At 44.2% G+C, this 12,559-nt stretch overlaps 1 protein-coding gene across 1 annotated transcript in view; it reads left to right on the top strand.

Annotated features, from left to right (window-relative positions):
• Window positions 1–286: 286 nt before the first annotated feature.
• The window catches only part of OAT (ornithine aminotransferase), a 26,921-nt gene continuing 14,648 nt past the window's right edge, over window positions 287–12,559 (top strand). Inside the window, exons 1-4 of the mRNA XM_040624456.1 lie at window positions 287–383; window positions 6,430–6,657; window positions 10,756–10,980; window positions 11,085–11,180. Coding sequence (XP_040480390.1) covers window positions 6,459–6,657; window positions 10,756–10,980; window positions 11,085–11,180 — 520 coding nt within the window. The 5' untranslated portion in view covers window positions 287–383; window positions 6,430–6,458. The remainder of the gene's footprint in view (window positions 384–6,429; window positions 6,658–10,755; window positions 10,981–11,084; window positions 11,181–12,559) is intronic.

The raw sequence follows: 12,559 nt of genomic DNA on the forward strand, positions 1-12,559 counted from the left end.
AACAGACATTCCATCCTTTCCGGCCTCGTCTTCCCTCCAGCAAAGGGCGGACACTGAGCTACCGACCAAAAGGCACCGGCCAGGCTAGCGCCGGAGCGCAGGGACCGGGCTACTGCCCAGAGCAGCCCCGCCCAGGAGATGCGAGAACCGCTGGAAGCCTCGGTCGGAGGTTGGGTCCGCGCCGCAGCGTGGCGGGCGGGGCGGGTGGGGCGGAGGGCGGGCCTACGGCGATTGGTGCCCAGCCCTCCGCCGCCAGCCAATGGGTGGCGAGGGCGTCCCGGGGGCGGGGCGGAAGCCGCGTCTTAGGCTCTGTGACGCGCCACGGTCGCTCTGCTGTGCTGTAGACGACGCGTGTCCCAGGCCGGCTTCGGAGGCCCCGGCAGGTATCCGCGCTAGCGCGGGGGGGCAGCAGCTCAGGCCGGGACTGGGGCGTCCCAGATGGCGGCCCGCGAGGCGGCCGACGCCGGCGGCTCCGGTCCCGGGTCGGGGGTCCGGGGGGGAACCGGCTGAGGGGGCGTGCTGGGCCTCCGCCGGGGGGCAGGCTCCGCCCCTGCGGCCGTTTTACGCGGCGGGCGGCGGGCACCGCTCGGCCGGGGGCAGCGGGCGGGCGAGCAGCCTCGGCGGGCGGGGACGCGGCGCATCCCGGCCGGGAGCGGCAGGCGGGCGAGGGAGGCAGGAGACAGACAGAGGCTGAGGATGTGGCACCTCCGCCTGCCAGAGCAGGCGGAGCCGGGTTGGCCCTCGGCCCTCCGCCCTCCCCGCCCGCGTGCCCACAGTGCTCCGGGATCTCTGCGCCTTGGCTGAGCGCCTTCGGGTTTTCGGGAAGAAGGTGTTGGGGCACCGGCGCGTGGGGAGCAGGCTCCGGGCACCGCGGGCACCCTGGGTTCCTGAGGTCTTCCAGAAGGGTGCATTCTGGATGTGGGGGAACTGCTCAGTTAACGGTGGCTTTTGTAATGGGGCGGAGGGCGCCGGTGGAGACCGTTGAAAAGGGTTCGAATCCTTCCGGGTAGCGCCTCGGCCCGGCCCCCAACCTGGTTATCTCTCCCCTCTCCCAACGTCATTTTTCCCTCCAGTCTTTGTCTAAATAAAAAATTACAGAAGTAGAGCCTTATCTACAGTAACGTGCAGACTAATTGGATAGTGTCAAGGGATTGGGGCCAACGGGGCTTTCAGCATGAGGACTTCATCCGTAGAGTTCCTTGCCAACAGTGCTGAGCATCAGTAAATTCTGGCTGAAATCAGTGGGGCACTTGTTCTCAGGAACCTATGGTCTCCGCCTTTTGTAACTGTTACCTTCTTGGTTCAGTTTTACTTCTTTGAAAAGGTGATAAATTAAGGGAGAAAAGGCGTGAGTTTGAAATGAATTGGCTTTAATAAATTACTAATCTTTAATTTTCTCAATTCTAAATCTCTTTGGGTTTGTAAGAGTTTCTGTAGGTAAACTGGTTCTCTCAGTTTGAACCTGGAAGTGTTCTTCATGTAATCCAATTTCTTTATCTTACCTATTTGAAATAAACAATAGACTTCTTTCATTAGAATATCTTGGTTTCATCTTCAGAGAATCTAGTTCCGGACTATGAAAAAGATCCAAGTATGAAAGTAGAGTCTTTTTTTTTTTAACGAAGCATTTTAAAAAATGTTAATTCCAGTGTAGTTAAAATAGTGTTATGTTAACTTCAGGTGTACAATGTGGTGATTCAACAGTTGCATATATTAGCGCTCATCAAGATAAATGTACTTTTTTTTTTTTTTTAAGAATTTATTTATTTGATGGGGTGGGGAGAGGGTCGGAGGGAGAAGCACACTCCTTCCCCAGCAGGGAGCCTGATGCAGGGCTCCATCCTGGGACTCTGGGATCATGACCTGAGCCAAAGGCAGATGCCCAACCGACTGAGCCACCCAGGCGCCCCAATAAATGTACTTTTTTCAAAAAAAGATTTTATTTATTTGAGAGAGAGCGCGCGCGAGAGAGCGAGCACACGGAGGGGAGTGGGAGTGGGAGTGGGAAGGGGCAGAGGGAGAGGGGGAGGAGACTCCCCGCTGAGCAGGGAGCCAGCTGTGGGGTTCCATCCCAGGATCCTGAGATCATGACCCCAGCTGAAGACAGCTGCTTAACCATCTGAGCCACCCAGGCACCCCCGAATCTCATATATTTTAAAATAGAGAGGAATTGGGGCATCTTCATGGCTCAGGCAGGTCTTGATCTCAGGGTCATGAATTTAAGCCCCCGGTTGTGCTCTGCGCTGAGCGTGGAGCCTGCTTAAAAAAGTAATAAGTAAAGTAGGAATGGACCAAATTTTGGAGGAGTGTGGAGGGTGTGGTTTGGCAGAGCCAGTCCTTTTTCAATAGTAATGGTTCAGGTGTTTCTGCCGATGACGCACTTGAGTTGAATTTTAGCCAGATTAGTACCAAAAAAAAAAAAAAAAAGAAAGAAACAAAACCCAACAAGTTTTTGTTGGCAGAACTTAAAAAAAAAAAGACTGTATTTGTGAATGGTTACCTCAAGAAAAGTAAATATTTGATCGATATAGGAAAGCCAAATTTACTCCACAAGTGGAATACTTTAAGTGGCTTTTTGATGAACTTCTGCTAGTTTTTGTTTTAGAGTTACTTAAAAAAAACTAGCATTTCATATTGCATGCTAAATTAAATTAACTCTTCAAAATGCAGCCTTTTATGGAAATTCTGTTTTAGGTATGTTTTCATGTAGACAGGATGGATTAGATAGGTGGGAGTAATAATAGCTTGAAGAAGGGCTTTGTGAATTATGTAGATTACTAAAAACAATGTTAAAATTTTTCCTGTCAGTAGCAATTTGTTTTCTCCTGCTCCTGGGTGTGGGCCTTGATTAAATGCATGACAACAGCCTGGACTGGTCAGGCTTACACACACTATTTTGACTCCTGAAGGCCATTAAATTTAATGAAGTGAACTCCTTTTTTTTTTTTTAATTAAAGTTTTTATTTAAATTGCAGTTAGTTAACATACAGTGTAGTTTTTAAATTTTTTAAAAAGATTTTATTTATTTGTTTGAGAGAGAGAGAGAGCCTAAGAAGGAGGAGCAGCAGAGGCAGAGGGAGAGAGAGAAGCAAGCTCCCCGCGGAGCAGGGAGCCTGAGCCGGGCTGACCTGAGCTGGACAAAGATGCCCAACTACCTGAACCACCCAGGCGCCCCAGAAGGTTCTTTAATAGAAATATGAGTACAGATCCTGGTTACATCATCGCGTACCCAACTGCAGAACTTTTCCCAGTTGAATATCCAGAGTTCATCTTTAAAAGCCTTAAGAATGAGTGTTAGTAATGTTTGAATGTTATTGTTTTGTCAGTAAGTTGTTATTTTTTAATAAGACTGCCTGAACGCCACAGATAAATGGATATTCTGTCCCAGTTCTGTTGCAAATTAGCTGAGCAAATAACTTCTTGTATAAGATGAAGACTGTTGGATTTAGATGACTTCAAAAATTCCTGTCACTGGCAATACTATATCAACCTGTTAATGAACTTAAAACATGCTAGTTAGGGGGCACCTGGCTGGCTCAGTTGGCAGAGCATGGGATGCTTGATCTTGGGGTTTTGAGTTTAAGCCCCACGTTTGTAGTAGAGCTTACTTTAAAAAAAAATGCTAGTTAAGAGTTTTTAGTATTTTTTTTTACTACCTCAGTTCATTTCGTAGTGCCTCTTTGCATGGTTCTAGTCCCAGAGCTGCAGACCTTGATAGCAAAATCATTACCGAGAGTAGTTTTTATTTTAGAATTTGACCCTGTCTCATACAAATGAACTTCTAGACCTAATTGTTGTAATCCGTGCTGCACTTCCTAGGGGAAATGAGCTCTGCCTTTCTTTTAACCACAAACTGTTTTCTCAGAGCTTCTCAAATACTTCTTTCCCCCTTTTGTTTTAGATGTTGCCTTAGCTTTTTCTCTGTCCAGTGTGTCTAGGCAGACATTCAGCTTCATTTGTAACAACTCTTTTTCTGATGATAAATGTGGGATGTACAGAATAGTAGAATGATAATCACAGTGAGCATTCTTGTGCCTTTCCAGGTAGTTTTTCCTTATATTACTTCCGTATTTATAATCTTGAATGTATTGTATATATGTTTTTTTTCACTTAAACACATCCTAAAACACCTCTCCGTGTTGTTACACTATAATTACTTTAAATGACAACATGTTGTTACATATGTGATTATGTTGATCCATTCTTCTATTGTTGAACATCTGTAGTGTATGAATGTTTCTCCACGTTCCTGACTATTTATGATAGGATCTTAGGAGTGAAAGTACTGGTCTAAGAGTACAAACCCTTCTAACGCTATGATAATGGCTATAGTTCTTTTCTTTTCTTTTCTTTTCTTTTCTTTTCTTTTCTTTTCTTTTCTTGCTTTGCTTTGCTTTGCTTTTCAGATTTTATTTATTTGAGAGAGAGAGAGCAAGCACAAGCAGGGGGAGCAGCAGCAGGTAGGGAGAAGTAGGCTCCCCACCAAGCAGGGAGCCCCATGCGGGACTCTATCCCAGGATCCTCAGATCATGACCTGAGCTGAAGGCAGACGCTTAACCGACACAACCACCCAGGTGCCGCTATAGTTCTATTCAAAAGGGGTTTTAGTTCAGAGTACCATCATGGAATGCTATGTTTTATTGCTAATTTGATCAAGGCAGAAATTGTGTTAATTTTTTAGTTGGTCGAATAGAGCATTAATTTGTACTGCATAGAGCATAAAAGTCCAAGAAATAAAGTTAAAATCCATGTTTTAGACTTCACAGTAGTATTTTGGGGGAGTTCTATCTCATTTGTATAGCCAGACCTCGCATTTTCCTAGCCACCGTCCGGTCTGCTAGTTCCTCTATAACGTGCCTCTCCCAGATAAAACCTGGAGAGAGCTAGGGACCTTCTCCTTAGGAAAATATACGTATGTGTATGATTCTGCATTTTGTTTCAGGAGTTATTGGACCCTCTGAACACCATCCCTGGATCTCAGATTAAAAATCTGTATTCTCAGGGGTACCTGGGTGGCGCAGTCATTAAGCTTCTGCCTTCAGCTCAGGGCGTGATCCCAGCGTTCTGGGATCGAGCCCCACATCAGGCTCCTCCACTGGGAGCCTGCTTCTTCCTCTCCCATTCCCCCTGCTTGTGTTCCCTCTCTCACTGGCTGTCTCTCTGTCAAATAAATAAATAAATGAAATCTTAAAAAAAAAATGTATTCTCATCTGAACCGTGGGAAGAAAGGATAGTTGGTGAGTCTGGGCAAACGGAGTGCTGGATTTAGTTTAGTAGCTGTGAATTCCTGAGCATGCTGCATTTACCAGGTCGTGCCAAGCTGAAAGGGAAGTAAGCCAAGCTCCAAGTATTAAGTTTTTGCTAATTTGGCAAGCTCAAATTGAGTGCTAGGAGGTTGTGTGATTTGACTTGTCATTCATAGAACTGTGTCTAAACATGACTTAAGTAGTCTTTTAAAAAAATAAGTATAGAAAAAAATATAGACATAGTGTGTTTAGTGTTTGGCAGCTTTTTAAAAAATATTTTATTTATTAATTTGAGAAAGAGAGGGAGAGAGTGCGCTTGTGAGTGCTTTGAGTGAGGGGGGAGGAGCAGAGAGGGAGGGAGAGGAGCAGAGAGGGAAGGAGAAGGACTAGCAGACTCCCTGCTAAGCTCAGAGCCCCACCCCTGAGATCCTGACCTGAGCCAAGACCGAGAGTCCAAAGCTTAACCAACTGAGCTGCCCAGGCGCCCCGGTAACTTTTAAGATTTTTTAATTTGAGAGACAGAGTACAGAGAGAGAGAGAGCGAGAGCGAGTGCATGAACGCATGAGCGGGGCATTGGGGGGGTAGAGGGAGGGGGAGAAGCAGGCTTCCCACCGAGCAGGGAGTCCAATGTGGGGCTCATCCCACCTCCTTCTCTGATTTGGTCTGCATACTGGGGGGGTCTCCCCATCTGAAAGGATCCCTCCCCACAGCAGTCCCCTTATAACAGGTGCTCAGCGCGCAAGATCCGTAGGGCCTCTCTAGCCCCCTCTGCTGCGCAGCCTTGCCTGACTCCCCCAGAGTGAGTGCTCATCCTTGATGGGCTCTCAGCATGGATCACTTCAAAACAGTATGTGTGCTTAATAAAGAACTCTCGAGTGGCACAGAAGAGTGTAAGATAAAGTCAAAGCCCCTGACCTCCCATCCATAGTTTTTCTCAAATTTCTTGCGTATTCTCTTGGCCTCCTTGCACGCATCCTGCGGTCGTCCTCGTCAGGTCTGACTCCAAACATGCACTCTCTGCTTTCCCGTAAGCGGCCCGCGGCAAGGACTGGATCTTTGTTCTCCCTCATTCTCTTGATTTTTTGGCGGACTTGGGTAAATGCTGCGCACAGGATGCGTCACATACACGGGCCCTGGGAAGACTCTGACTTACCCTTACTGCCTTCTCTTCCTTTTCAACAGGTGGGTGGTATTCCTACTCGAAGGACGCGATGTTTTCCAGACTAGCTCATCTGCAGACCATCGCTGTGGTTCGTCGTGGGGTTCATTCCTCTGTGGCTTCTGCTACGTCTGTTGCGACTAAAAAGACAATCCAAGGCCCCCCATCTTCCGATTACATTTTCGAGCGAGAATCGAAGTATGGTGCCCACAACTACCACCCTTTACCTGTAGCCCTGGAGAGAGGAAAAGGTACAGCTCGAATTAATCCAGGGCCCCTTCTCCCTTTTGCTTGAAACCTTTCATAAAAATTGCTTTTAAATGTTCTCAGTATACATTTTCCCAGATGCATTTAATTTCTGTATTGTGGATATAGTTAATTCAACGTTTGTTGTCTAGTGCTTGCTGTCTTAGGTACTGGGGGGAATACAAAGATGAACTCATTCAGTCTTTGCCATGATGGACCTTGCCAGGGGAAATGTAAGCTACGTAAGGAAATACGATAATAGTGCTGTCCTTTCTTTCCTTTAACTTTTATTTTAGCATAATTTTAGGCTTAAAGAAAAGTTGCAATAATAGCACACATTTTTTTCTTTTTTTTTTTAAAGATTTATTTATTTATTAGAGAAAGAGAGAGAGCCAGAGAGAGGACAAGCCGGGGGAGGGGCAGAAGGAGAGGGAGAAGCAGACTCCCTGTTGAGCAGGGAGCCCAATGGGGGGACTCGATCCCAGGACCCCAGGATCATGACCTGAGCTGAAGGCAGATGCTCAACTGACTGAGCCACCCAGGCACCCAAAGAATTTTCTTTTATTCTTCACCCAGATTGATTGATTGATTGCTTGATTTCTTTCTATTTATTTTTTAATTTAAAAAAATTTTTTTTAAAAAAGATTTTATTTATTATTCGACAGAGATAGAGACAGCCAGCGAGAGAGGGAACACAGGCAGGGGGAGTGGGAGAGGAAGAAGCAGGCTCACAGCGGAGGAGCCTGATGTGGGGCTCGATCCCATAACGCTGGGATCACGCCCTGAGCCGATGGCAGACGCTTAACCGCTGTGCCACCCAGGCGCCCCTCTTTCTTTTTTTTTTTTAAAAGATTGATTGATTTGAGAGAGAGTGTGGGGTGGGGCAGGGAGAGAGAGAGAAGAGAGAGAGAGAGGGAAAGAATCCTTAGGTAGACTCCCTGCTGAGCATGGAGCCCGAGGCGGGGCTTCATCCCAGGACCCTGAGATCATGACCTGAGCCAAAATCAGGAGTCAGCCATCTAACTGACTGAGCCACCCAGGTGCCCCTCTTCACTCAAATTTCTTGAGTGCTACCATTTTACCACATTTGTTTTATCATTTTCTCTACACACATACACACACACACACACACACTCACGTCTACATTTTTTCCCTGAACTGTTTTGAGAGGAAGTTACAGACATGTGATACCTCTTTACACCTACATACTTACTGTGTCTTTCCTGAAATACAGGACTTTTCTCTTCTGTAACAATAGTGTAATTGTCTAGATAGGGAAATTAATGCTGAGACAGCACCATTACCTAATCTACAGACCTGATCCAGATTTCATTTGTTGTCCTATTGTATAAGGAAAATCTCGGATCATGGGTTACATTCAGTTTTCAGGTCTGTTTAGTTTTCTTTAATCCAGAACAGTTCCTCAGTCTTTTTTTGTCTTCTTGATCTCGATGTTTTTGAAGAGTACAGGTCAGTAATTTTGTAGAATGAACCTCAGTTTGGAGTTGGCTGGTAAGGTAGTGACTGCCAGCCTTCTTCACCGCAAAGATACTATTTTGCCCTTTTGAATATCTTGTGGGGACATGATTTGAGACTCTGCAAACTTTTACTCACACTTTTAGCATCCATTAATTATTCTCTACCTCAATAAATGATTACTGATATTTGCCAAGTGGTGATTTAATGCACATTTTGAAAGAGCAGACTTAACCTAATAAAACCAAAGTTTATTACTTAGCTTTGGGCTAGAAGATGGTGTATAAGAGTATTAAACATCTTTATCATTTGCTGTATTTTATTTAGGACCAGCATGGTAATCTAGATTTTGAACAACTGAAAACCTAGGCTTCTATATTCCGAATTTGGAAACTATTTGTAAACATATTCTTGTAGTAGCAGAGTGTGGATTCTGGAATCTGAGTGCCTGGGGTCAAGTCCTGGTTCTGTACGTGCCAGCTTGGGCTAATTCTAAACCCAAGCATCTCTTTCCATATCTTTGTACTGTAGGATGGTAACACTTTCAGGGGTGTTTTTTTTGTTTTTGTTTTTTTGTTTTTTTTAAAGATTTTATTTATTTATTTGCCAGAGAGAGACAGCCAGCGAGAGAGGGAACACAAGCAGGGGGAGTGGGAGAGGAAGAAGCGGGCTCATAGCGGAGGAGCCTGATGTGGGGCTCGGTCCCACGACTCTGGGATCACGCCCTGAGCCGAAGGCAGACGCTCAACGACTGCGCCACCCAGGTGCCCCGCCCCAGTGTTTTTTTAAACGGGGTTTTTTTGATGAGATAAGGTACAGAAGCACCTAATACAGTATGTTAAGTACATGGTAAAAGTTAGCTGGTAAGCTACCCAATACATTTTAATATCTATAGTGAACATAAAAAATATTTTTTTAAAGCATACATAACTTAAAATTTACCATTTTAATCGTTCAACTCAGTACCACTAAGTGTATATATATAGTATTGTAGAGCTATCACCTCTAGCTAGTTCTGGGACTTTATTTCCCCCAAAGGACCCCCCTATACCCATTAAGCAGTCACTCTGCATTCTCCCCTCTCCCTAGAACCTGGCAGGCACTACCCTGCATTCTGTGTCTGTGGTTTTGCCTATTCTGGATATTTCATGTAATAGAATGGCCACAGCACATGGTCTTAGTCCGGCTTCTCTGACTTAGTGTCGTGTTTCCAAGGCTCATCCGTGTTGTAGCATGTGTTAGTACTCCACTGCTTTTTATGGTTGAATAATACTTCCTCATATGGATACACTGCATTTTGTTGATCCATTCATCAGTGGATGGACATTTGGGTGGTTTCCACCTTTCGGCTGTTGTAAATAGTGCTGCTGTGAGCATTTGTGTACAAATTTTTGTCTGAACACCTGGCTTCCACTTTTTTGGGGTGCATACCTGGGTGTGCAATTGCTCGGTTGGGTAGCGACTTTATGTGTGACTTGCTGAGGACGTGCCCGACTGTTTTCTACAGCGGCTGCACCATTTTACAACATATGTAAGTTGCGGTTTCTAGCAATACACGAGCTCCAGTTTCTCCTTGTCCTCACCAACACTTGTTTTCTTTCTTTCTTCCTTTCTTTCTCTTTCTTATAACCATCCTGTGAGTGTGGAATGCTATCACTGAGGTTTTGATTTGCGTGTCCGTAGCGATGGAGATATTGAGCATCTTTTCATGTGCTTTTTGGTCATTTGTGTATCTTCTTTTTTTTTTTTTAAGATTTTTATTTATTTATTTGACACACACAGAGAGACAGCCAGTGAGAGAGGAAACACAGGGTCACAGCAGAGGAGCCTGATGTGGGGCTCGATCCTAGGACTCTGGGATCACGCCCTGAGCCAAAGGCAGATGCTTAATGACTGAGCCACCCAGGCGCCCCATTTTTGTATCTTCTTTGGAGAAATGTCCATTCATGTTCTTTGCCCATGTTTGGATTATTATTATTATTTTTAAGATTTTATTTATTTATTTGAGAGAGAGCAAGAGAGAGAGAGAGAGGGAACATGAGTGGGGGGGCAGAGGGAGAGGGAGAAGCAGACTCCCTGCTGAGCAGGGAGCCCAATGCCGGGCTCCATCCTGGAACTCCAGGATCATGATCTCAGCTGGAGGCAGCCACTTAACCAGCTGAGCCACCCAGGCACCCCTGAATTGGGTGGGTTGTTGTTGAGTTGATAAGTGTTCTGGATACTAGATCCTTAGCAGATGGGTGTGTGATTTGGAAATATATTTTCTCCTTCTGTTGATAGTTACAGTCAGCTAATCATGATTTTTATGTTATGTATAACTTCTGCTTTTAAATTAATTCCAAACCCCAGTTTTCTGGGAGTGAGGGTTTCACTTCAGAGTTTATAAAACTTCATGTTATGGTGTTCTTGTTAAATGTGTAATTTCAAGCTGGACAGATAAAATATAGTTCCTTATAAACCAGATTATTTATAACCAACCTGACTATGCTTGAGCTAAAGCATGCCTTAACCACAATTCTGTATTAAGTAAAGGTTCACGTGTAGGTGTTCAGAAGGCTTGCCAATAGTCTTAATCTTTGAACTTTATGTAACTCAGTGATTTTCTGCAATGACTCCTGTATATTTAGGTGTTTACGTGTGGGATGTAGAAGGCAGAAAATACTTTGACTTCCTGAGTGCTTACAGTGCTGTCAACCAAGGGCATTGCCATCCGAAGATTGTGGATGCTCTGAAAAGTCAGGCAGACAAACTGACCTTAACATCCAGGGCTTTCTATAACAACGTGCTTGGTGAATACGAAGAGTATGTTACTAAACTTTTCAGCTACCACAAAGTTCTTCCTATGAATACAGGTAAAATACTTCCTTTTTACATTAAATAACCAAGAAAACAATCTTATTACTTTTTGATAATTTAAAATATTTTTTTTGAACTGAAAAATTTTCTTTCTTGATAGGAGTGGAGGCTGGAGAGACTGCTTGCAAACTTGCTCGTAGGTGGGGATATACCGTTAAGGGTATTCCAAAGTACAAAGCAAAGATTGTCTTTGCAGGTATGTGAAATTCAGCATTAACCTTTGTGATGTCAACATAGATGTCTTACTGTTTCAGTTTACTGATGGAATATTGCCAGCGTATTTGCCTCATCTGTGATGTATTATTTGCTAAATGTTTCATAAAAATTGAGAGATTGCCTCTTTTGGGGTTATTTCCAAGTATTTCTACATAAGTGGGATTTTTCTCTGCTGAGTAACTCCCTACTCCTCACTCCCTAAAATGAATGTATGATTTATCATCTGTTTATCAGATTTTTTTCATAGCAGGTTTCATTAATTGGATGGTCTTACTGGTAGAGCATTTTTGTCAGGTTGTTGAGGTTGTGTTGTGTTAGAGTGGGGCCACGTCCTAGGTGTGATACGGAGTTTGAATCTTAGTATTTGATGTATTGTATTATGTTCTCAGAGCTGTTGGAAGAGGAGGGCTGGAGTTGCCCTGGATAGATTTCTGGGAATGATTGAGAGGAAGGACTTGGATACTGATTCGGGAGATGAACAGTTACTTCAGATGATGGAATCTGACCTTCCTCTTCCCCACCCCACCCCGTATTGGCATCTTCTTTGTTCATTTAAATTTTGCTTTTATTTTTTGACATACCAAAGCGTGTATGTAATTAATGTAGACAACTTGCTGGGCTCAGGGATAGGTGTTCACCCACGAAACCACCATCACCATCGATGCCGCTACCCTTTCCACCACCCCCAAAAGTTTCCTTTTGCCCTCTTACTTATTATTACTAGTTGTACTTTTTACTCATTTTTTAAATTGAAGTGTAATAACCATACAGTGTCCTGTTAGTTGCAGCTATATAATGTCTTGGTTCAGCAATTCTGTACTTTCCTCAGTGTGCATCGTGATAAGTGTGCTCGCGATGCCCTTTATTTCACCCATGCCCCCACCCGCCTCGTCTCTGGTAACCACCAGTTTGTCCTCTCTATGGTATAATCTGACTCTTGGAATCTTTATAATGATGTTCAATTGATAGGTTCTGACTTTTTTGTAAAGTTTTGATTTTAATTTTTTTTTTTAAAGATTTTATTTATTTATTCGACAGAGATGGAGACAGCCAGCGAGAGAGGGAACACAAGCAGGGGGAGTGGGAGAGGAAGAAGCAGGCTCATAGTGGAGGAGCCTGATGTGGGGCTCGATCCCATAACGCCGGGATCACGCCCTGAGCCGAAGGCAGACGCTTAACCGCTGTGCCACCCAGGCACCCCTGATTTTAATTTTTAAAAACATAAAGTACAGATAAATTTGTCATTGCACATGGTCAAAATTCATTTTTTTGATAGTTGAAATTGTTAAATATTCTGATGGCCAGGGATAGTTGGTATTTGGGGGTGACAAATTTCTTTTTTTTTTTTTTTTTTTTTTT

This window comes from Ursus maritimus, unplaced genomic scaffold (genome assembly GCF_017311325.1).
Source record: "Ursus maritimus isolate PB19 unplaced genomic scaffold, ASM1731132v1 scaffold_7, whole genome shotgun sequence".
Classification (NCBI taxonomy): Eukaryota; Metazoa; Chordata; class Mammalia; order Carnivora; family Ursidae; genus Ursus; species Ursus maritimus.